The 25834-nt window shown below is 40.4% G+C and overlaps 2 protein-coding genes and 1 long non-coding RNA gene across 4 annotated transcripts in view; 1 reads left to right on the top strand and 2 right to left on the bottom strand.

Annotated features, from left to right (window-relative positions):
• The window catches only part of fkbp3 (FKBP prolyl isomerase 3), a 9380-nt gene extending 3448 nt beyond the window's left edge, over positions 1 to 5932 (bottom strand). Inside the window, exons 1-4 of the mRNA XM_052019101.1 lie at positions 5787 to 5932; positions 5335 to 5436; positions 2975 to 3088; positions 1418 to 1553 (exon numbers count right to left, since the gene is read on the bottom strand). Of these exons, the coding sequence (XP_051875061.1) occupies positions 1418 to 1553; positions 2975 to 3088; positions 5335 to 5436; positions 5787 to 5891 (457 nt within the window). The 5' untranslated portion in view covers positions 5892 to 5932. The remainder of the gene's footprint in view (positions 1 to 1417; positions 1554 to 2974; positions 3089 to 5334; positions 5437 to 5786) is intronic.
• Positions 5928 to 23732, top strand: LOC127572182 (uncharacterized). The gene is made up of 3 exons (XR_007956600.1): positions 5928 to 6078; positions 10733 to 10824; positions 23613 to 23732. It is a non-coding gene; the product is annotated as an uncharacterized LOC127572182 (long non-coding RNA).
• On the bottom strand, positions 8583 to 25834 carry LOC127572123 (alpha-1-antitrypsin-like). 2 transcript variants are annotated; one of them, XM_052019052.1, is made up of 5 exons: positions 25712 to 25834; positions 21876 to 22531; positions 15648 to 15921; positions 15369 to 15522; positions 8583 to 10482 (listed from the first exon to the last, which is right to left on the bottom strand). In XM_052019052.1, exons 2-5 carry the CDS (start codon positions 22510 to 22512, stop codon positions 10282 to 10284), a joined length of 1266 nt encoding a protein of 421 aa, XP_051875012.1. In that variant the 5' UTR covers positions 22513 to 22531; positions 25712 to 25834; the 3' UTR covers positions 8583 to 10281. The 2 variants fall into 2 exon arrangements, with proteins under 2 accessions (XP_051875012.1, XP_051875021.1); XM_052019061.1 differs by having other exon boundaries at positions 15369 to 15519.

The following is a 25834-nucleotide window of genomic DNA, read 5'->3' as shown; positions in this document are numbered from 1 at the left end:
CAGTGAGCCTCACATCAGTGGTAGGGAAGCTACTGGAGAGGATACTGAGGAACAGGGTTTATGCACATTTGGAAAGGCATGGTCTGCTTAGGGACAGTCAGCATGGCTTTGTGTGGGGCAGGTCATGGCTTGGTATTTTGAGGAGATGACAAAGGTGCTCGATGAGGGTAACGCAGTGGACGTCATCGACGTAGACTTTAGTAAGGCATTTGATAAGGTCCCTCATGGTAGGTTGATTCAGAAGATAAAAATGCATGGGATCCTGGGTGAATTGCAAGTTTGGATTCTGAACTGGACTGCCCATAGAAGACAGAGAGTAGGGGTGGAAAGCTGTTATTCTGGTTGCAGGCCCATGACCTGTGGTGTTCCACAAGGATTGGTGCTGGGACCTCTGTTGTTTGTGATATACTGTATATCAATGATTTGGATGAAAATGTAGATGGGTGGATTAGCAAGTTTGCAGATGACACCAAGATTGGTGGAGGTGTGGACAGTGTAAAGGACTATCAAAGAATACAGCAGGATATAGATCAGTTACAGATATGGGCAGAGAAGTGGCAGATGGAGTGTGAGGTGTTGCACTTTGGGAGGTTAAATGAAGAGGAGTAAGTATGCAGTTAATGGTAGGCCACATAATAGCATTGAGGGATACAGAGGGATCTTGGGGTCCAGGTCCATCGTACACTGAAAGTGGCTATGCAAATGGCTAAGGTGGTAAAGGTGGCATATGGAATGCTTGCCTTCATTGGTAGGGGTGCTGAGTATAAGAGTAAGGAAGTCATGCTGCAGCCATATACAACTTTAGTCAGACTGCACTTGGAGTATTGCGTGCAGCTCTGGTCGCCCCATTATAGGAAGGATGTGGAGACTGTGGACAGGATGCAGAAGAGGTTTACCAGGATGCTGCCAGAATTAGAGGGTATCAGCTATAAGGTTGGACAAACTAGGGTTGTTCTCCCTTGAATGTTGGCTGAGGGGAGACCTGATAAAATTATGAGAGGCACAGATAGGGGAGACAGTCAGAATCTGTTCCCCAGGGTAGAAATGTCAAACACCATGGGATGTGCTTTTAAGGTAGAGGGGGAGGTTTAAAGGCAACGCAAGGGGCAAGTTTTTTTTACATGCAGAGTGTGATAGGTGCCTGGAATAGGGTACCAGGGGTAATAGTGGAAGCAGTCTGGTGGAGTTTAAGAGGCTTTTAGATGGACACATGAATATGAAGGGATACAGATGATATACAGGAGGAGGACATTTCGTATAAATTGGCATCAAGATCGGCACAACATCATGAGCCGAATGGCCTGTCCAGTGCTGTACTGCTCTATGTTCTAACACTTGGTGCAAGAGGCAACATCATATCTTACAAACTGCTCATACCCCAAATTGGCAAAACAGTTCTGTTCCATAGGTTGCTTACCAGAAGCAACATTTGAGTCAAACACGGTCCCATCTTCTAACATTCCAGTATACCAACAGTGGACAGTGTCACCCTTCTTGGGAAAGTTGATTTTGTCACCTTTTTGCAACATGGTTTTGGTATACTTTGGTGGTTCCTGAAAATGATCACAAGGCACTGTAACAACTGCTGTAATAGAATCTTATTCTCAACTTTCAAATCTATTATTTCAAATAAGTGAAACTGCAATAAAATGAAGGCAAAACATTAGATTGGGGAAGCTCAAACTATTGCCTGCAGATGGGGACAATCACCAAGAATGTCTCAGCAGAAGGATCTGACTGTAAACCCTGTCCTCTTTTATTTATACATGAGCTTACACACACAGCTGGTTTTTAACCATTGAACTAAGGTCATTAAGGACAGAGCCACCCACTGTATGATCTGTTCTGCTCTAAGCTGTAGAGCCATGACCTGGGAAAAGGATTCAAACCAGGCCTCCTAAAGGAAGCCTGCAGACAGTTCTATCCGTTTTTCTCCTAACCCGAAATCAGTTGGTGTTTGAGTGTTCATCGGACTCTGGTCTTGTGTTTCTCCGAGACATCACCATCTTCTTTATCAGATACTGCAATAATGAAGGAAAATGAACTCATCGTACAGCTACATGGCAGCACCAAGGCTTTTCAGCTGAAATATCAGCTATCTGGCTTGTCGATGTTTGGGGGTGGGGGTATTTATTCTTGGCTTGTTCTACTCTGATCTGAAAATAACCCTCCAGTAACAAAAGTTTAGCATCCCCGTATTAAAGATTTCTGAAGCAAAGGCCCAGAATTTTCTCTGAAACATAAACATAGCTTGCCAAGTCTCGTGCTGTTATTAGTGCACACTCCAGCTAATGACTTGAAGTGAGGATGAAGTGCGTCTTGAATTACAAATCGCTGTAGATGTGTTCAGCCTGGTTCAAAACTGCACCGGGCCACCCCACAATTTAATTGAACTCTGGTTAATAATAAAATTAGTAACCTTTTAATGATGTAATTATATTCAATCACTACAATTAAAAACTTCTGACTGAGAAAGTGATTAAAAGAATAAAGTTTCAGTTCTTCAGATTGCAAATTGTTGGGGATTTTAAAAAGGCTTCAGACTAAAAACAACTTAGCCTTTATTTTCTTTTTCCTAATCAATTTTTCTTTCCCACTCTTATTTCCATTTTCTGCACATTATTTGTCATCGAATTTACCTCCTCCAATTCACCTTCTTCTTAGATTTTTCATGTAATTGGTTATAGATGCCCATTTCTTCTATTGTCCACCCAGGTCCCAAATGTCTTTGCTGTACTGCTATAAGCTCACAACAATAGCAATTTCATTAATAAAACAGTTTAAAATCTAAAGCTGAAGCTGCAAGTTGATCTGTTTAACGATATCTACTGATTAACTGTACAATGCCATGTTGAAAATGTAATTCTGATAAATCAAGTTACATAATCAGATCCATCTTAAATATTTGTATTCATTAATTTTTAATAAATTCATTAATTTTCTGAAACAAACTCTCCCAATTTCACATACTAACCTCACTTGCGGTCACTTCAGTTTTTTTCCCCTTTGCTTTGTCCTGAGCAGCCCCGACCTTCACATCTTTAAGCTGCTGGGTGACTTTCTCTGCACATTCAGTGCCTTTAAATCGCTGCAGGTCAAGGAACACAATGAGGGTTTTATTCCAAAAAAAATAGCCAGAAAAACTAGTGATTTTACATCTCAGAAACAGTACAGGATTACTTTCCCTACAGTGTTTCTTGGCATGAGGAGTTAAGTGAAGGGAGGATGGAAATTATAGAACTATTATAATAGGAACAGAGATGTGTCTTACGTGACCTAACAGAAACTTCAAGACAATGAAAAATGTTGATAAAGTAAATGGGAAATTGTACTACCTTCTGGTGAGTAAATCAATATCAAAATCATTGTTCAAAAATCCAAAGGAGAATGGGAATTAGCTTCACACACTCAATGGAATGGGGATCCGGAATGTTGCACAAGATGGTAGCGCCGATTCCATAAATAATTTTAGAAAGGAGATGGACAGGTACTGGAGCTTTAAGAACTGAAGTCACAAAGAGGGGGCGTGGGGTAACTACAACTGTTCTTAGGAGATGTGCACTATGGAAATGCTCTGTTCCAATTATACTAAATTCTTTCCATCAAATCAATGTTTATGAAGATATTGCTGTTGCAGGTACCTATAACTTCACCATTTGCATTCATGTTCTCACTCTAGGTATTTGGGGAATGGTTTACAATTTTATACCACAATGAGTGTGAGACACAAAAGTGCAGAGTTAGAAATGCTGGACTTGTGACCAGCAATGCTTGTTTATCATTAAGCAAATGGACAAATACTGAACATACGTACAACATTCAGGGGAAAAAGCAATAAAACAGGTGGTGAAAGAAAATACTCTGTAAATTATAATTCATAGACTGTTACAGGTTTACGGCTATTGTCATGAGACAATGGCTAGACCAATTGGGTGGCACGGTATAATTTACAGGGACATTCTCTGCAAGGCTAACAATACCATTGTCTTTGCTTAAAATCATGATATGGCCTCCGTAAGACTACAGTATTCAGTGTTGGAACATTTATGCCAGGTGATTTGGAAAGGATTCGGGAGTGGGGCGGGGCGGGGGGGGGGGGGGGGGGGGGGGGAGGGGGGGGGGGGGGGGGGGGGGGGGGGGGGGGGGGGGTTAACATTGCTCAAGAATTGATTTGATCAGGTTTATAACATGCAGAGTATGGATTATTTTTCGTTAGATAACACTCGAGATTGCAATTGCCTGATTAAGCAAAGGCAGAATCTTGTTAAAAGTTATGAGAATTTTAAAGAAGTATTTGCAGTTAGAACAGATTTATATAACACCTTTTGTGACCTCCGGACAGCCCAAATCACTTTGAACCAATGAAATACTTTAGAAGTGTAATCAGGTTGAAATGGAGGAAACGCAGCAGCTCAAACGCACACAGCAAGTTCTCACACACATCATATGTGATAGCATCCAGATGGTCAATTTTTTGTGAAGAGGAACAAATATCAATCAGGACAGTAGGGAAGTTCTTCACTCTCCCACTAAAATACTGCCAAGAGCTCCTTTACATCCACTTCAGAGCACATGTGGAACCTTGGTTTAACATGCCACCCCCAAAAAATTGGCATTACTTTCAGTAATGCACTGAAGTGTCAGCCAATATTCTTGGGCTCAAGTCTTAAGGGTGGGACTTTAACCAAAATCATCCAACTCAAATGGCAAGAGTTGTGCAAAAAGGGAACAGCTGACACCTGTTCCCTCAGTACAGTGGATGCTCATAACAGGCTCAACTCAAGTTGAATGCTACTTTGCTAAATTACTTCACAGAAGAGCATAATTTTGTTCTAGCAGTGATGAAGATTACCTTGTATAAGCGTTAAGTACAGTATAACATCAATCAGAACTGGAATGATTTTGATCACCCTAAGAGAGTCAACAAGAAATTTCCAAATTATTTTTTCTAATGGGTTTCCACATTTAAAACTGGTCTTTTGAAAATAAACAGCTTACAGGTATCATGTTAGTTCTATATTTGTTGTGAGATACACCTGACATTATAATTATGTGTATTAGGATGGACAAATCTTTTCCTGTTTTTATATATTTCTTTCATTAGGTCAATGACCTCAAACTTAATTCAAGTGCTTGTGTCATAAGGTGTTACAAAAATCAAACATTACATCAGCATCATGGGGAATTAGCATATCAATCATTGCATTCGATGCATTCAAAATGAACCATTTTTATGTTTGCAAACCAGAAATTCAGAGTTATTGATCAAATAATTTTATACAGTTTAACTTATAAACAAAGTGGACAACGAATATTCAAATCACAATCCTTTACCTTAGTTTCAAAAAGATGATTGTAGGCAGTTATTAGCTGCTCCTTCTTTGCAGTCTTGGCAACATTCTTGATATTTCCCATTAACTTATGTTCGCCTAGAAACTATTAAAAAATATACAATGTCATGTCGAAAATCTTTTCCCAAAATAGCTAACGTTCTCACATACCTAGTCGTTTTGTATTTAAAGTAAGTTTAGTTTAATTTTATTTTCAATGCATAGAAATTGCAAAGTAACTTTTGCATTGAAAATATAAAATCTAGAACAGCGTTCGGCAACTTTGCAACACGGCACATGAAACATTTTAAGACTGGGTGCGAACAGGGATTGCATGGAGCAGAGCTCAGCAGCTTTGCAGGAGCTGGCGGGACAAGGCCAAACCGCGTGCGGCGATGCTGAGCCTCCGGGACCCGCCGCCGCCGCCGCTGCTCCGCTCCCACCCCAGCCGCTCACCGGCTCCGAGGCGCTCTGCTGCAGAAACACGATGATGTCCTTCTTAGCCACATCCTCGCTCCGCAACTGCTCCTCGGTCCACTGCCTCGCTGGCTCCGCGGCCATCACCGTCCGCCGTCTACCAAGCTGACAGCCTCATTCTGCGGGGCCCGGGAACCCCCAACACCGCCGCCCAGTGGCCGCCTCCGCCACTTCTCCCCCGTCGCCATCTTGGGAGCCCCGGCCTGCTTCCCAACCAGACATTTGGTCTGCATTTCCTGCAGTTCTAAAAGCACTCGTGTTGCGTGCAGATGTAAGGGTATTGGAGCAACAACGATGTCTGAGAACTCTGCTTTAGGTGCTGTGAAACGTAGTGCCGCTCTGGAAGTTCATAGATGCAATGATGGACAAAATCAGGTCATTTTCCTTGAAGATGGTCCCATCATTACAGAATCTCTGAGGTTCCCTGATATATCCTCCACTGGCCCATCAGATCGAGGATTCGTGGCTGAAGGTCTTCATTTGTGGATATTCTTTCTTGGAGGCCTCAGTATACTTATGAATTTCTTGTCAATCTGGCTGGAGTAGATTGTTGTGAGGTGAAGTCAAGGGATCTCATGGTCAGAACAGAATTATGGTTGAGGTCTTTGAAGTGTTCCTTCTATCAGGGATTTACTGCCTCTCTGTACCTGATGTGTTCACCCCTATGCTTGGCTCTCAGTGGGATGGGTCCTTGGGTGTTTGGGCTATGAATGGCCTCAATAATGCTGAAAAACCTGCACGTCATAGCTGAGCCTCCTGTGTTCTCCACTATCTGTGCTTTAGGTCATCATTTTTCAGCTGGCTCTCTGCCTTCAAGCACCTGTAAAGCTACTTCTTATCTCCTTGTATTGCTGGATGGTAGAGCTTCCAATACAAGAACATTTGAGGTTAATTAGTTCCTTCGCTGTGGTAACTGCAGAGAGGTCTTTCTGCTTTCTGCCACAGGGAATGCCATCAGTGGTCTCTTTCTAAACTGCCTCTGCCCAGTGGCTGAAGATCAGCTCCCCAAACAGTGTGGATTGCATCCATCTAGATGCACACTATACCCGACACGAGTGATAGAGAAATAGAGGGCTATGTGGGAGGGAAGGGTTAGATAGATATTAGAGCAGGATAAAATGTTGGCACAACATCGTGGCCCAAGGGCCTGTACTGTGTGGTAATGTATTGTTCATTGTGCATCAACTCCCAAGTGAAATGCAAAGGGCTGTACAAGCCACTAGAATGGGACCGACAGTGGAATACCCTCTTCAATTTCAGCTGCCCCTGAAATTCATCTGCATTTTACATTTGTTTCATGAGGAGATGCAAGCCATGATACCAAGTAGTGGATCTACAATAAAGATCAATGAGGATCAGTATCAAATATGGCTGCATCATTGACCCAGCACCGTTTTCAATCTTTCTCGAAGCAATGTTGCTCCTCACCAACAACAAATTTCCCATGCAAGTGGAACTAATCTTAAGAACTAAAGGTTACACTCCAGAACCATTGTCACTGAACCTCAGTGGTTGAGCTACAGTAAGTTTGTGCACATTGGTAATGGTCCAAGCCATCGTTGACTCATTCACTGAAGCATATGAGAGGATGGGCTTTACACTTAACAAATGCAATGCAAAGACCCTCTACCAACCTGCCTCCTCTGCAGGGAACTGCCTTCTAACAATAAAGGTGCATGGCAGGACTCTGGAAACTATGGATTACTTCATATATCTCAGGAGCACCTCTTGCTGAAGGCAGATATCGATCACGAAATTCACCACTGCCTTCAATGCACCAGCAAAGCCTTTGGTTGATGAAGAAAAGGGTGTCTGAAGATCAAGATCGCAGACCTGGCACAAAACTCATGGTCAGTTGGGTAGCAGTGATCTCTGTCTTCCTGTATGATTCAAATACCTAAACTAACTATAGCGGGAACACAAGAAACTACAGATGCTGGAATCTGGAGCAACAAACAAACTGCTGGAGGAACTCAGTGAGCCGAGCACCATCTGTTGGGGGGAAAGGAATTGTCGGTGTTTTGGATCAAGATCCTGCGTCAGGACTGTGAGTGGAGAGGGATGGTCGCTAGTGTAAAGAGGAGGGGGGAGGGGTGAGGATGGGGCCAGTAGACGATCGGAGGACCAAGGAGGATGACGGGCAGCTGGAGCCAGGTGGCAGAGGAGGAGAAGTGGATTTGGGAGACAGAGGCATGCGGGTGAAGGGTGGAAGTAGACAAAGAGAAAAAAAGGCAGATGGAGTGGGCATCTCATGACAATGGAAAGATATCAGAAAAGCTAAATGTGAAAAGTCCTCCAAATTTGCATTTGTGTTTTCCCTCAAGCCAATATATCCAGTGTTGAGACCAACACTGGTCCTCTGAGTCAGTAATGTTGGGCAGGCCATGTTATTCACATGCCCAACACCAGACTCCCAAAACAGGCACTCTGTGAGCTTTGTCACAGGAAGAGATTACCAGGTGGACAGAGGAAAATATTTAAGGATGTGCTCAAGGCTTCCTTGAAGAAGTACAACATCCCCACTGACTTCTGAGAACCTCTGGCCTATGATCCCTGAAAGTGAAGAAGGAGTTTTGAGAACTCTGAATCCATGCCTCAGGAGGAGATGGAGGTCTTGCATATTTGACGGAAGAAGCAGATCACCTCACAGCCGTATCTGTAACTCCTCTTTTTAGACTCACAAATGATTGAGATAGTTTGCGCCCATCTAGTCTATGCCATAGATATAAAAAATAGTTACATCGTCTGCAGTTTTCAAATGAAAATAGACTCACCTTTTCAAGACTTTCTTACTTTTATTTATTACAACCCAACAGATGAATGTCCTCTTCTTATTTCATTGTGACTCTGCAAGTAATTTTACTTCTTCCTGCCAGCCAGCATCATAGTGAATTGTTTATTGTGTAACATCGATAATATACTCCGTCACTTCTTGAGTGGAAAGGAGGCTCATCATTAACTTAATGTATCAGCTTTAAAGACACACAGATGTTTCAGAATTGAGCAGTACAGAGAAACTTTCTGAGCTCCTGCAATTTTGCAGAAAAATTATAGTAAGTGGCAGATAGTGGGTTAAACAATTCTTTTCACAGAACTCGTGGCAGAGGTCTGAACAGTTTCAGACTGTTCTACATTATTTCACTGGCAGTGAAGAGATTTGCAGCATGTTGAAGTTTGTGGAAGTGTGTCCTTGGCTCCCTTTTAATAATTTTGTACTGATAGTTTAAGAGGAGAGATGTTATAAATGATTTAGAATTCATCAAAAAAATTAGAAGTCAACATGAATAGAGATGATTTATTGAGCATTTATAAAATATTATTGGTGGCTGGTAATATGAAATGTTGGATGCAGTCTGATCTATGGTACATCCATATAATATGTCCTTCTGAGGCCAAACCACTACCATGAAAGCATAAAATGTCATGGGAAAACCAATTCTACGGGGAAAAGATATAGAGACACATAAATCTATGTTTTATTAAGCACTGTCAACAGATCTTTGGGCTTCCTGAATTTTTATGCATATTTGTTTTGAAGTGATAATTACTTAATTTTAGCTGATTAATAAAAGAAAATATGAAAATAAAGAAATCTGCAAATGAACAGGGTATGTTTTCCTGGTTATTTTGTGATTTTCTAATCTGAACGTTGATTTTATAAGCACTCCTTAGTATTGTATCCTTTACTACACTGATGTAGGATTGTGGCATTCTGCGAGAGAAAATTGACTTGACCTCTTAAGAGCAGACCCATAATTAAGTATAGCAGGGAAAAACCAACTTGTTCAAGACTAATGAGCCTATTGTGTATTATCAGCATTTTCTGGTCCAATTTTACAATTCCTGCACATGCAGCATTTATTTATAAGTTTCTCCCTATTTCCTCCATTGTCCTGTATTTTATTGTTGCCTCGTTGTCCTCAAGGAATTTCCTCGAATTTTTTGTCTTATCCCCTTCTGATTTTGTATTGTATAAGCAAGTGTTTTGGGTAGAGAGAATATCATTACACAGAAGATAGTCAGTGTTGTGCAGAATAGGCTCATCAGACCAATTGATTTTTTTTGATATTTTTGTATGTAACTTGGCTTTTTGAATGCGTTTTGGATCTTGCAATCTCTCAGATTTTTTTTCAAAAATCATCTCACTTTTTCCTGCTTTCATTTTACGCAGTTGCTTAAATAACTCTATGAAATGTTTGCTCAACTTTCAATATTCAATTGTGTTTGGTTTAATGTTCCTGTAGGTTTGGCCAGGACATGCTTGGCAGAATCATTTTCTTTTAATGTAGTTAATTCTGCTGTTGTGACACGTCAATGTGTTTTTACAGCTGTTGGTAGATCTCCTGTGTATTCCCACCAATTTATGAAATTAATAATGAAATAATTATCAAGGTGATGTACTACAATATTGGACTTATCACCTCAAGCTCTAAAATTGAAGAATAGCCTGAATTATTCCACATGCAGGTTAGATTCATGGAGAATGTTTCTTCGATGGATCTTTTATTCTTCCAAGAAAGAGGATGTTGTTTGTATTCTCCTCATAGATAAGAAAGAGGAACGGTCTATCAAATCTGACTGTCGACTGATGCGACAATGGAACAATTTGTACTTTAGTGACTGCAGCTGCTTCAGTGGCCTTTTCATCGATCTCCAGCGCTGCCTCATGAGTAACCTAGTGAAATGAAATTAATAAAATACACTAAGTTCTCTGTAGTTACTTTCATCAAAATGTGTTGTAAATTAAGATGTGACTTTATTTTGTTGGCCTATATCCTTCTCTGATGTTTGGAAAAGGTTTGACATGGGAAGCAATTAGTGATGTATAACTTACAATCAGCCCACAATGCAATCCAACATTTTCCCTGATTCTCATGACCTTTGTTGTTCTGCTTTTTTTGCATGCTTTGCTGGGAATTTCTCAGAGGATTTCCATTTTGTCAGAGGAACATTGATGGATTTTCATCATAAACTGATTTCCATGAAACCTCCACCAAAGTTGCAGAGACAGACCTGGGTAAGTTCTGAAGCATTTAATTATCTTTCCTCTATGAAGGTACATCAACCCTGTTCCAACAAAACTCTGTATAAATGAAATTCTCATAACGTTGAGCCTCACTCTCCATAATATTGGCCTGAAATGTCTACAAAAGTTGGAGCTTTTCTGCATGGAACCATTAACGTCTAGACACGAGTAAGTTATGTATAATTTTTATTAATTTAAGTTTATGTTAACATATGTTTGTCCTCGTCTTCTACTGTACTGTGCTGCTGCTGCAAAAAGCTAATTTTCATGGCATTTATACTCTCCCTCCCTCCCTCTCTCTCTCTCTCTCTATCTATTTATACATACATACATAAACACACACACACACACACATCCATGACAATAATAAACTTGAACTTGAACATTTATCCCCATAGTTATGTGGAAGCCAAGTACTCCTGCACAGAGATACATGAACCAAACAGCTGATCGCTGCTATTTGACTGCATTCTGACTCTAGAGTTTAGTGGAGTGTGAAATTCTGCAGTTTTCCAGCAGGTATGCTGGTGCTCATTCAGTAACTACTTTCATTTTGGTGCAGAAGAGTAGCTGCAAGAGACAGAGGTAAGGTAGATTAGTTATACATCGTCAAGTCAAGTCAAGTTGAGTTTATTGTCATATGCACAAGTACATGTATGCACAGGTGCAATGAAAAACTTACTTGAAGCAACATCACAGGCATGTACCATTAGAGATACAACATTCACAAGAGAAACATAAATATAAATTATACAAGAAGCAACGCAATTAGAACAAAAAAAAGTCCATTGTAGTGCAAAGTGGCCATAGTGTTGCTATACTGAGGTAGTGATTAGGGTTGTACAGGTTGGTTCAAGAACTCAGTGATTGAAGGGAAGTAGCTGTTATTGAACCTGGTAGTGTGGGACTTCAGGCTTCTGTACCTCCTGCCCAATGGTAGCTGCAAGAAGATGGCATGGCCCAGATAGTGGGGATCTTTGATGATAGGTGTTGCCTTCTAGAGACAGCACCTCACATAGATACTTTTGATGGTGGGGAGGAATGTGCCCATGATGTATATCCACTACTCTCTGCAGCTTCTTGTGTTCCCGTGCATTTGAATTGCCGTACCAGACTATGATGCAACCAGTCAGGATACTTTTAACAGTACATCTGTAGAGGTTTGTTAGAGTGTTCAGTGACACACTGAACCTCCTTAACCTTATGAGAAACTAGAGGTGCTGGCATGCCTTCCTTGTTGGTTGCATCTATGTGCTGGTTTTGATTTAATTGTGCTAATTTAAATGGATTTGATTGTTTTTTTCAGTTTTTGATTTTTTTAATTTTAAAACTTTTTAACACTTTTGATTCTTAATAGTTCTTGATGTTTTTGGATATTTTTGCATGTTTATGAATTGCACCAACACACACAATAAGCCTCTTTAAGGAAACCTCAGGCCAATATGCTGATGACTTGTTACTAATTCTGCCATGAGAGAAAATAATTTTTTCCTATTCCCTGCTGAAGCCCCTTAAAATTCAGAGGGTGGTGAATCTCTACCACAAAGGCCTATAGAGGCAAGTCACTAAACAGTTTTAAAATAACTAATACCTCCTAATCTATTTCCAATCAAATTGTAACTCCACTGGAACTAGAATATCTCAAGTCTCTTCTCATTGTTTATCTAGCAGCAGCCCATCAAATGAGGCAATGCCTTACCTAGAATGACCACAAATAAGGAGATCGGGTTCACTTTTGGCTCTCCCATTGATTGGCCAGGGTGTGGCTGGTAGAATCTTTTTACATGATTAAGTTGGCTATTGCGTCACATCAATAGTGCTCCTGTTGTTTGGAAGGAGGCTCATCGTTAATTTAATGCATCATCTTTGCAGAAATTTTTTGGGTTGTGAAAAGATTAATTATTGGCTTCCTCTCCTCCCATCTATTTAATAGTTTCCTTAAACCCTTTCTTTGATCTTGCATTCTTATAATGAAAGATGTTCATGTTGGAAAAGTACATGTATTGCATGGTTTGATTGGAAATATACATTGTATGCTTCATCTGCTGAAAAGGTACCCCAGAGAGTCAGTGCTTTGCACTCTCTATGATATGAATGTCTTTTCAACAATAGGGCACCCAACACAGGAAAAATGATCCATACATCACTTGTAAGTTTACCTACAAGCCCACAAACCATTCAGAATTTAAAATATATTGAATTCATTTTATTGCTTTTGTGTTAAATTCCGTGAACAACTTTACTTAATAGCATTGTGAGAATACTTTCACCATATGGATACGACAGATTCAAGAAGGTGGTTCACCATCAACTTTTCAAGGGCTGTTACAGATGGACAGCAGTGATGTGGATGTACTTGCCATAGAGGGACCGTAGCAAAGTTCAGCAGTCTGACTACTGGTATGGCAGAACTGCCATGTGAGGAAAGATTAGGTTGTCTAGGTTTGAATTGGCTTGAGCTTAGAAGAATGAGAGGGGACCTAACTGAAAATACAAAGTCCTGATAGAGCTAGATGTACTGGATGCGGGGAGAATGTTTCCCTTGGCTGGTGGGTCTCAGGGGCAGAGTCTCTGTTTACAGGACAAGAGATTTAGGACTGAGAGGCTGCCCCCAGAACACTCTACGCAAAAGATGCATTTCACTGTGTGTTTCGATGTACATGTGACTAATAAAGATATCTTATATGGAGAATTTCTTCACTCAGAGGATGGTGTACCAGTGGAATTCTGTACCGCAGAGGCTACAGACGCTAAATTACTAAATTTTTTTAAGGATATAAAAAAATTTCTAGACTCAAGAGGCAATAGGGCTATAAGGAGAGAACAGGGATATGGTATTGAGATTGATGATTAGCTATGATCATTCTCGGTGGCTCCTGCTCCTCTTTTCTATGTTTCTTTGTAAATGTTGGCCTTCCTGATAATACTCACACACAAAGAATGAACGAAAAGAATGCACAGGCAGAGCCAGAAGCATCGATAACTGGTTGGCTCATCTGGACTGCTGCCCAGTGCAATGCTGTCCGAAAACACCAACTAAAGTCATCACTGGGGTACCTCCAGAAGCAGCAGTGTCACATTATGTATTTCACCACACCTCTGTAAAATGATGTCTGTTTAAAATAGCAGCCCTTTAATATACTGGAATCCAAATATAGCTGTGGCAAGCCTAGAGTTTAAATATAGCTCTTTCTTCTTCTCAAAACCCCACTTTCTTGGGCAGTTTAAAGAAAGAGTTAGTTATTTTATTTAAAATGTCTCAGGTAGTTCAACAGGTTTGTCAGCAGTAACTGAAATAACAGCACCCTGAAATAGCAGGCAGCCTTGAATCCCTTCAGTTCCTGGGATTGACAGGCAGATCTCAGTCCCCACAATGCCATGGAATAACAGGCAGCACCCAGTAATGACAATATCTCCCATTGACTGGTAGCTCCCAGTCACTGCAATACCCTGAAACAACAAGCAGCTCCTAGTCCTTGCATTGCCCTGAGTTATTAGGCAGCTTCCAGTCCCTGCAATTTCTGGAATAGGCAGGCAGTTCCCAATCCCTGCAATGCCCTGGAACTAACAGGCAGCTCAGAGTCTCTGCAATGCCATGAATTGTAATACAGCACCCAGAGGCCAGCAATTCCCATAATTGAATTAAGAACAACATCTCATATTCCACCTGGGTAGTCTACAATCCAATGGCTGAATTTTCTAAATTCAGGTAACCCTTAAGCAACACCTCCCCCGCCCAACCCCCCACCCCCCCTGTGTTCCCCTCTCTATCTCCTTCCAATCCACCCTTGGGCCTCCCATTGTTGTTCCCTTTCCCATCCCCCCCACACCCCCCTCATCACCTATTTTCATCCCCTTCCCTCTCCTGGTTTCATTCACCTACTACCTACACACTTGCCCACCCCCATCTGCATCCATCTGCCCATAACTCCCTTAAATGGTTCCCATTATCACCTTCTTCACTTATCAGCTTCCAGCACTTGTAACCTTTGTGTCCCCACTCATCATCTTCTAGCCAATGTCTCCACCTTCACCCTCCTGTGCCCCCTTTTACCCTTTTCTCCGTCTGCTTCCACCTATAACCCACCTGCCTCTGTCTCCCAACTCCACCCTTCCATCTTCCTCACCCAGCTCCACCTGTCCATCATTCCTCACCCCTCCTTGGTCCACCAATCACCTGCTGGCCCCCGTCTCACCACTCCCCCTCTCCTCTTTATACTGACTATCTTCTCTCTCCACTGACAGTCCTGATGCAGGGACTTGATCTGAAATGTCAACAATTCCTTCCGCAGATGCTGCTCGACCCACTGAGTTACTCCTGCAGTTTGCTTTTTGCCCTAGAACTGACAGAACTGTATTATTGTCTTTCATTCAGCTGTCATGGATTCCTGAAGTTAGTCCATTCAAATCAATTTACCCCAAGGCCAAGATGCAATATGTTTGACTTCCATTGTCAACAAAGTTATTATTTCTGTTTGAACAGCTGAAATGGTACAAAATATTTTGCATCAGGACAAGCAAATCCAACACTTTACCTTTGAAACTTTCAGATTTTCATTTTCACTTATTCCAAGCAGATTGGCATTGGATGTAAATAAATCTCTTATACCCATTTCTGTGAGGATATTTTTCAACTCATACGTCTTTGACAATGACAGTTTTGGAAAGAAGATCCTTTGTAGATTCCTGCTGTACAAAATATCAAACAAGGGAGAAAGAAAGCACAAATATTTTCAATCAAATGGCAGTGGTGCAGGTATGACTAGCAATTTAGAGACAATTTAACTGACTGTTGGGAATGAGATTTTAGTTACTTGTTGTAAGCCAGTTGTTGAAGCCACTCTTCAAATTTTTCTCTGGAAAGATTTTGTTCTGCATATTCTAGTCCTCCTTCCGCAGGCAGGATGGCAATCATGGATGCATTTCCAAAATAAGGAAGTTTGATTACGGTGCTGAAAATATCATGGTCAGATATCTTATTTAATTGACTGCTTTGGGACATCAATTGAACCTTTACCTTTGTGGTTTTATTTACATTAAAAAATGCTTCTCGAGTAAGCGCTGGATCAAATGGTTTCTTCCATTTCCCTGTCAGACATAAATAAAACAGAGTTGGTAGCACAACAATTGTTCATTCTCAATGATTGATTCTGAAAGCACAGGAGTTAGAGAAAGTGAACACATGAGATCATTATACATTGTTATAATACATTTGAGATCTGACATTCTGCAATGACCTGAGATCTATGTCCACTTTATCTCTTGTTGATAGAAAATGGAGCAGGACTGAGTTCTATCATGGCTCCATCTGTTAGAAAAGAAGTCAAGAAATAAAATATAGAGCTGTAATGGTAATAATCTCCGCCGTGTGTATATTAGCACAAGTGATTGTTTCAGTGCATTGACTGCATGGTTGAAAGGACTTATGTGGGAGACAAGCATTTTGATTCATGGTCACTAGCACCTGGATTGGGGAATTAAGGAACTGCTCCTTTCAGATTGGCTTGACTGAACCTGGGCTAGGTCTAATGTACTGGCAAGTTGGATAATAAGTCAGGATGGGTGTGGGAAATGGTTCAGGTGAGAAGATAGTTTTAGTTTTAAAGACAAAAGTCAAACGCCAAATTAGCAATTTGGAAATTAACAGGGTGTAACAGTAAAGGGCTGGAAATGTTTCAACTCACATTTTTAGTAATAGAAGAGTGACCCTGACAGTTTGGTATGGGGTGTGAGGGTCTGACATTCTAACAAGCTTATTGCCTTGAAGCATTTTGTCATTCAAACGAGTATTTCTGCTTGTACCAACAACACAGTAAATTTTATTCCATGGTCTCCCGCTGGAAACCTTGACAACAGTGATTAGGGGAAGATTGTTGTGGGAGTTGTGAGGTGGTTGAGGGGAAGATTGAGTTGGGAGGGGAGAAGGTCCTGTGTGGGGAGAAGGGCAAAGTTGGGGAGAAGAAGAATGTGGAACATGGGAGCCATAACCATGGAGTTGGAGGAGATTGGAGTAAGCTACGGTACAGTTTTGGGAGAGGCCAGAAAGAAGAATAGGTGTCAGACGGAAGACTGTGGAACTGGAAAATTATTGTGGGGTGAAGGCAACTTGAAAAATAATAGTCGTTTTCAGCAGGTCAAATGCAAGCGGAAAGTGTACGGTAAATGGCAGGATCCTTAGGAGCATTGACTTACAGAGGGATATTGGGGTGCAAGTACATAGCTCCCTGAAAGTGGCAACAAACGTGGATAGGGTGGTAAAGAAGGCATATAGCATGCTTTTTGTCGGTCAGGGCAAGGAGAATAAAAATCGGGAAGTCTTGTTGCAGCTATGTAAAGCTTTGGTTCAGCCACATTTGGAGTATTGTGCGGAGTTTTGGTCACCACACTATAGGAAGAATGCGGAGGTTCTGGAGAGGGTGCAGAAGAGGATGTTGTCTGGATTGGAGTGTATTAGCTATAAGGACAGGATGGACAAACTTTGATTGTTTTCTCTGGAGAATCAGAGGCTGAGGGGCAATCTGATAAAAGTACTGTATATAAAATAATGAGATGCACGGATAGGGTAGATAGTCAGACTCTTTTTCCCAGGGTGGAAATGTCAAATACTAGAGGGCATATGTTTAAGGTGAGAGGGGAAAGTTTAAAGGAGATTTATAAGGCAAGTATTTTACACAGAGAGTGGTAGGTGCCTGGAACGTGTTGCCAGGAGAAATGGAGGAAGCAGATATGATAACAACATTTAAGAGATGCTTAGACAGACACATGAACAGGCAGGGAATAGAGGATTACGGACCACGTTCAGGCAGATGGGATTAGTTTAGATCGGCATCATGGTCACTGCAGACATGTTGGGCTGAGGGGCCTGTTCCTGTGCTGTACTATTCTATTGTTCTATTGTTTTGTGGAATGAGGATACAGCCAAAGTGCCGTGGATGGCCCATTAAAGAGAGTTTGGTGGATCGTGGGGAGTAGGGTGGCAGTGATTGTTGACGACACTAAGACAAAATGGGAACACACCTAAAGAAGAACGGAAAAATCTTTACTACTAGATTCTCCCAGTGGTGGCCCAGATAGGAACAGACCCTATAAAGCAACTGTGTCCAGTTCTGGTCACCTCATTATAGGAAGGATGTGGAAGCGTTGGAAAGGGTGCAGAGGAGATTTACCAGGATGCTGCCTGGTTTGGAGAGTATGGATTATGAGGAGAGACTAAGGGAGCTAGGGCTTTACTCTTTGGACAGGAGGAGGATGAGGGGAAACATGATAGAGGTATACAAAATATTAAGAGGAAAAGATAGAGTAAACAGCCAGCACCTCTTTCCCAGGGCACCAATGCTCAATACAAGAGGGCGTGGCTTTAAAGTAATGGGTGGAAAGTTCAAGGGAGATATCAGAGGGAGGTTTTTTACCCAGAGAGTGGTTGGTGCATGGAATGTGCTGCCTGGGGCGGTGGTGGAGGCAGGTACGTTGGTCAAGTTCAAGAGATTGTTATTATAAGCATATGGAAGAATTTAAAATAGTGGGATATGTGGGAGGAAGGGGTTAGATAGTCTTAGGCATGGTTTAAAGGTCGGCACAACATGGTGGGCTGAAGGGCCTGTATTGTGCTGTATTGTTCTATGGTTCTATGGTTCTAATGTTTGCGTAAGATGCTCTCGTAATTAAGATCCACGCCATTTGTAAACAGCATATGGACAAGTGATGTAAAGTATGCGTCACACATCCTGCAGCTTCCGTTTTGGATGTGCACCATTTGCAGTTTACAATTATATGCCATAAATGCTAGGCAGTGTCTGATCCCATTTAGAATTTGGATTTCCAATGAAATTCACTTGTGTATTGCATAACAATGTTCTGCTGTGCATAAGAAGTTTAATGGTAAAATGCATCTTCGAACAAGGCCAACTCATGGAAAATTACAATAGCTAAAATTAAAGACACTCATAAGAACATAATAAAATAGGAGCAAGAGTAGGCCATCAAGCCCTTGGAGCCTGATCTATACTGGCCTCATCTCCTCTTCTGTGCCATTTCCCCTCTCTATTCCCTGATTTATCAAATATGTATCCACCTCCACTTTAAATACTTATAATGATCCAGCTTCTACCACCTGCTGGGACAGAGAATTCCAGAAATTCACCAGAATTTCTAGAATTTCTAGGTACCTCAATTTTAAGTGACCAAGCCCTTATCTTGTAGTTATGTCCCCTTTTTCAAGACTCTCCCACTAGTGATAACAAACAACAACACAAAAAGCTGCTGGAGGAACTCAGCTGGTCAGGCAGCATTAATGGAGGGAAATGGACAGTTGACATTTTGGGTCTTGACCTGCTTTTTGTGTTGCTCCAGATTCCAGCATCTGTAGTCACTTGTGTCTCCAGTGAAAACAACTACCTTGTGAAGCCCCCTTTGGACCTTATATGTATGAATAAGGTCACCTCTCATTCTTCTAAATTTCAAGGAATACAGACCCAAACTATTTAGTCTGTCTGGGTAGGACAACCCTCTCATCCTGGGAGTTAGCCTGGTGAATCTTCTTTATACTACCTGCAATGTTGCATTATCTTTTTCTTAGGTAAGGAGACCATCTGAATACAGTCTTGGCACAAATAAAATTAAATATTTTTTAATAGTCATGCTTGCATATAGACCAGGTTTGTGAATTAAATACTCCTGGGTCCCAGATGTTTGGAAAGGGCCGGCAAAATGAGGAATGGTTGAGAAGTGAGATATCCTTGACAATAGAGGATGATCGTAGTAAATGGTCTTGGTTCAAAGAAATTGAAGTAAAATCAGTATAGGTGATGATGAAAGATGACACAGGACAAATATTCTTGGCTGTAGTGTTGGAGAGACAATTAATCAAAAATAAGAGAAGCTTACAGAATATCTACCTTGGAGAACTTTAATCCTCATCTAGAATGGGTAAATCACATTGGCAAAATTACATTTGGAACAGTTGACTTTATTTTTGAATGGTCTTAATGCATTAGGAGATAGAAAATGTTACACTACTCTTCAAGGAAGAGAGAGAAAATGGGGAACTATGGACTAGTTAGCTTGACATCAGTTATTGAGAAAATGCTGGAATCTTTTACTAAGGACTTGGTAACAGGACACTTAGAAAATTATAGTGTGATTAAGGCAGACCCAGCATCATTTTATGAAAGAAAAATCATGTTTAATAAACCTAACAGAATTGAGTTTGTAGTTAGCATTTTAGAAAAGAGGGAATGAGTAGGTGTGTTATATCTATAAAAGACATTTTGAGGTGCCACACAATACGTCCATAAGGAAAGATCTCTTGGGGTTAGGGGTAAGAATAGTTATGAAAGGACAGAAAGAAAGTAAGAATAAACAGCTTATTTTCAAAATGTAAATGTGTGGGAACAGCAAATAATTAGAAAGCTGAATTATATTTTCACTTTTATCGCAGGTGTAAAAGTTTTTCTGAAAATATACAGGGCTTTGGTGAGTACACACCCAGAGACTCTTTGCAATCTTGGTCTTCATATCCAAGGAAGAATACACTTGCCTTGGAGATGATACAGCACATGCTCATTCACTGGATGAAGGGAGATTGAAGAATGAGAGATGTCCTCACTATAGCAATTATTATTATGAGTGAATGAAACCTTAGATGTTGATAAACTTTTTTTGGTTGGAGAGTGTAGAACTAGAGGGCATTGCCTCAGAATAAAAGTTTGGCTATCTAGGACTGAGATGGACAGTCAGTTCTTTACACAGTGAGTTATGAGATTTGGGAATTTGCCATTTCAGAGGTTATGGATGCACAGTCACTGAGTGTAGGCTTCATGTCTGCATTGCCATTCAGTAAGACCATGGTTTATCTAATATTTCATTCCTTTCCTGCCTGTTTACTATATCCTTGACTCTCTTAGTATTCAAAATGTTATCATGCTTTCCCAAAGGCATATTGGAGCCTTTCCTAGATCCCTATTGGAATACAGCTGCTCTGAGTAGGATGAGTAGTCAATAGCTTCTCGTTTTCCTTTTCCTTTTCCAGTGGGGTAGATCATTGGTGATTTTCCACTTCCCACTGCTACTTCAGAGCAGCAGATAAGGAGGGTTGAGGGTCGGGCAGTCCTGGGCTTCCCTAGAAAGTTCGACTATTTGCTCTCCTATGCAGAGCAGGTGAAACAGGGATGCAGGAGTTTCTCAATAATGTCACAGTGACTATGGTTAGCTCCTGGCAGTAAAGCAGCAACTGTTTTACAGTAAAAAGCATTGTACATTTTAACCCCAAGTGTGTCTTTTTAAATGCACCAATCTTGGCTATCAATGAATTCCATTTCAAACATACAGACATTATCAGAATGACAGACAGCTCTTCAGCTGTTGTAATACTGTCTCAGTGATGTTATTGTACAATAAGCTCTGACTGCTTATTATTCATGGACGTTCATCAAAATGATATGAATAGAACCATCTCATCCTGGGTTGAACAAGTCATCATTTAAGCATGTTTGACGGGACGATGAATGTTCATTTAGTGTGAGACAGAATGGTCTTGAGAATGAACAACTAGCAGAAACATTCTGTCTTTTGGTGTTTACAACACTGCCATAGGCCATTTGCTCTTGCATGTAGGGGTTGGCTTTATGCTGAATTGATCCAAACTAATTGCTTTGTTGTGTTTTTATCCAATAAGTCTTCTTCCACTCCAATGCTTTCCTCCACCTGTGCCACCTAATCCAATCCCACTCTTTTCTTGCTACCCGTGTCTTTCAACATTTGTTTTATCCAGGTAGCTATCCCATGCTTTTTTTATGTCTTTAGGCTCTTCTTCAGCATTCCTAGAAGAGAATTCTGAAATCTATTTTCAGCAAAAAAAAGTTCTAAACTTCGCTTAAATTCTCTTTGCAATTATCTAAAATTTATAGCTTGTACTTTCTCTGATCAATGGAAACAATCTTAATATTTACCGTGGAATATTCCTTATACTATTGTAAAGTCAAAGAACTTCTAAAGCACAGTTAACAAATTGCATGTATAATATTAAAACACTAAATCTGATTTACCTTTAAAAAAGATATAGTTAATAAGCAGTAGTTTAGTTGAAGGGTCAATCGTGGTAAACATCTCTTTAATTTTTCCCTTTGTTACCGTTTTCAGGTAATTGTTCAGTTGTTGTTTAGCATTCTGAGGATCCTGTTGAAAATCTAAAGTAAAAACTTCTGCATCGTAAAACTTCTTGGTTTCATTTAGAAACCTTTGTAGTACATCAAACCCCTTTTGAATATGGAGAGAGTTTCCTATAAGCAACTGCATCTCACTGTTTTCTGCAGTCAGGACCTGTAGGAGTTGCTGGTATCCTCTATTCATTTGCATTATTCGTTCCTGTGTCATATTCTCAAAGTGAAGTCCCTTGAAAAGCTGCTCACAAGTTGCAGACCTGGTTCCCAGAGACAGCATGGCTAAAGCCGTGGAAATGCTCAAAGGTGAGAGGAGGATATTGGAAGTGCTCCGGTTAGCAATTATTTTATAGAGATTGAAAGCAAAATCAACATTTGCCGAAGAAGCTGCTGCCAGAGCAGATTCTTCGCCATGAACCTGAATATTTTCTTCATGATGGTCATGATGTTTCTTCTTTACTGTAGAAGCTTCTGTCCCAGTTAATAAGGTAACGATTAACAGCAAAATCACTGGTAGCATCATAATTTTCACCAGTTGACTCCTGTTTCGAATAAAGGAAAATTTCAATATTTTAATGCATACTTTTTCTCCTGCCTTCTTTGTAAATTAACATAGAACATAGAATGTTACAGCACAGTACAGGCCCTTCAGCCCACAATGTTGTGCCAACATTTTATCCTGCTCTAACATCTATCTAACCCTTCCCTCCCACATAGTCATCCATTTTTCTATCATTCATGTGCCTATCTAAGAGGGTCTTAAATGTCCCTAATGTATCCGCCCCCACTACCTCTGCCCAGAGTACATTCCATGCACCCACCACTCTCTGTGTAAAAAACTCGCCTCTGTCATCCCCCCTCCCCATACCTTCCTCCAATCACCTTAAAATTATGCCCCCTTGTGTGAGTCATTTTCACCCTGGGAAAAAGTCTCTGACTATCCCCTCGATCTATGCCTCTTATCATCTTGTACATTTCTATCGAGTCACCTCTCATCCTCCTTTGCTCCAAAGCAAAAACCCCTTACTCACTCAATCTATCCTCTTAAGACGTGCTCTCCTGCTCTACAGGCAGCATCCTGGTAAATCTCCTCTGCACCCTCTCTAAAGCTTCCACACCCTTCCTTTAATGAAGTGACCAGAACTGAACACATTACTCCAAGTGTGGTCTAACCAGAGTTTTATAGAGCTGCAACATTACCTGGTGGCTCTTGAACTCAATACCCTGACTAATGAAGGCCAAAACACCATATGCCTTCTTAACAACCCTATCAACCAATTATTTTCCTTGGATTCTGTTTAAATTAGATAAAGGTTGGATACCATCTCCCATCAGATATACCGCACTGCTGAATTAAAAGAAAACACCGAATGTGTGAAACATAATTACTTAATTTAAACAGTAAGCTACAATTAGACCAGTTGCATTAAATATATTGAGCCTGCCATTGTTAATCTGCCTTGGTTGAAGTGGCTTAGGTGATCACAATGACGTTCATTCATCTTGGCATCATGGAGCTTCCCCTCCATGGATTCTTTCTATACCTCTTGATGCCTTGGTGAAGCAGCCAGCATAATCAAAGACCCCACCCACCCGGGTCACTTTTCTCTCCTCTCCCATCAGGCAGAAGATACAGGAGCCTGAGGGCACATACCACTAGACTCAAGTACAGCTTCTATCCCACGGTGATAAGACTATTGAATGGTTGGTTCCCTTATACGATGAGATGGACTCTTGACCTCACAATCTACCTTGTTTGACCTTGCACCTTATTGTCTACCTGCAATGCACTTCCCTGTAGCTGTGACACTTTACTCTGTATTCTGTTATTGTTTTTACTCTGTACTACCTCAATGCACTGTGTAATGAATTGATCTGTACGAACAGTGTGCAAGACAAGTTTTTCACTGTACCCCGGTACAAGTGACAATAATAAACCAATACCAATACCAATACCATTGATTTAAGTGGGTAGGTAAGTGCTGAATAATGGTTCAAGTGTTCCTTATGGGTTAGCGTGCTTTGCCCTTGAGTGGTTTTGTTTTAATCATTTTAATCATTTCTAGAGAAAAATTTACACCTGTTTTCAATTTGATTTATTGTTTTAATATATTGATATCAGATGTCATTTTGAAATAATTAACAAGGGCCTTTGACAGCACAGGTCTCAGCAGTTCATCATGGCGGTTCAGGGGTAGAGTTTCAAGATCCATGATCTGAGGCCCATTTGCTACTTACAGATCATTCCATTGATGAAATGTCATGAAGGCAAGCCCTCAAAGTTGTTGGGAGCCTCATGGCTGCAAAAAGTAAGTGCAGTTGCAGGGAGTGCAGGAAAGGAGCATTCAAGGCAAGGGCTAGAGCAAGTATGATCCAGACCATTACTAACATGTAAATTAGCTGGCTGCTGAGGTGAAGAAGAAAAGAATGCCCTGTGAACTGTGAATCACCACAAGTTTGCTGAGTAATTTATAATTCAAAAACAGCATTTCCATTCTTACTCTTCTATTATATTTGTAAAGTTGCTGCATTTGCACATTAATGCTCAATAAACATGTCACAGAAAGTTAGCACTAGTAATTAACAGCAAATGTGCTCTTTTAAAAATGTTATTAGTGTTAATGGCAGCCAATCAGCCACTTGCTCAGAAAGGGAACATGTACAAATATATGATTTGAATTTTTAAGATCATAAAATGCTTTATAAGATTTTTTAAAATGTCAAATTTTAAAATTTAACATCTTTTTTTCTTACTCTACATTCCTGATTCAATTTAATCTATTAATTCAACTTCATTATTTATCTTTCTGTGTCTAATTTAACATTGAAGCCATCCACTCTAATCATCTTTCACTCGTTGCTCCTCTAACTCTCAATATTAACTCCCACTTATTTAGGAAAATACATCATAGGTCCTACTATCCACCAGTCCAGAGGTTTCCCATTGTCTGTACTGTACATTAACAGGTTGGATTTCTAGCAATTCTATCAATAACACGGTCAGTTGCCCTGTTTGAATAAAACCTAGCCCAGTTAGTAAGATTCTGTACTCCATGGTTGCAAGGGATGCAGAATTGAGCAGAGACTACAATGCTCCATCCCAATTTTCCTGCTGTACATCCTATAAGTGTGGGTCCCAAACAAACTCTGTTCAATTGGATGCAGGAAACATTCAAACTCCACTGATTCCACAATAAGCTGTGAACAAAAACTATATAAGTGGAAATAACAACATCCTAAGTCAGAAGATCTAATTTAAGATCTCAGTGCAACCTAACACCACCTTCCAACCCACCAACGCACACACGTGGTGCACACACACACACGCACACACACACCATTTTTCACATGAAGGCTTGCATTTTCCTTCCCAGCGCGTGACAAGTTCAATTAAACAATAATTGGGAACATGGTATGGTGACAACGCCTTTCGCCATTCTGCAGCTATGCAACGTCTTAAACTGTTTCTGCTAATGACAGTCATAGTATTTTGTAAATGAACATTTGTTTGTATGATTTTTGTATACTTGAAATATCACCTTCGTTTGATGAAATAAATAAGCATGCTATTTTGCATAATTGATACATAATTATATTATATATAATTAGCACTAAACTCACCAATAATATGAACAATATTCATTACAAAACTGTTCAAAAATAACTAATGACTTCTCAAATGAACTGTAATATTCAACAAAATATTTTACTGAATACTTTACCAATGGCTTTGGGATCCACCTTATTAGCTATTCTTCCCACTAGCAATCTGGAATTTGTGATTTACTGCCCTCTTGTTTATAATTTTAAAAAATGAATAATTGTGAAATAGTTGGACTTTAGGG

This window comes from Pristis pectinata, chromosome 1 (genome assembly GCF_009764475.1).
Source record: "Pristis pectinata isolate sPriPec2 chromosome 1, sPriPec2.1.pri, whole genome shotgun sequence".
NCBI lineage: Eukaryota > Metazoa > Chordata > Chondrichthyes > Rhinopristiformes > Pristidae > Pristis > Pristis pectinata.
The sequence above is the reverse complement of the archived record's forward strand: the minus strand, read 5'-3'. Positions and strand labels throughout refer to the sequence as shown.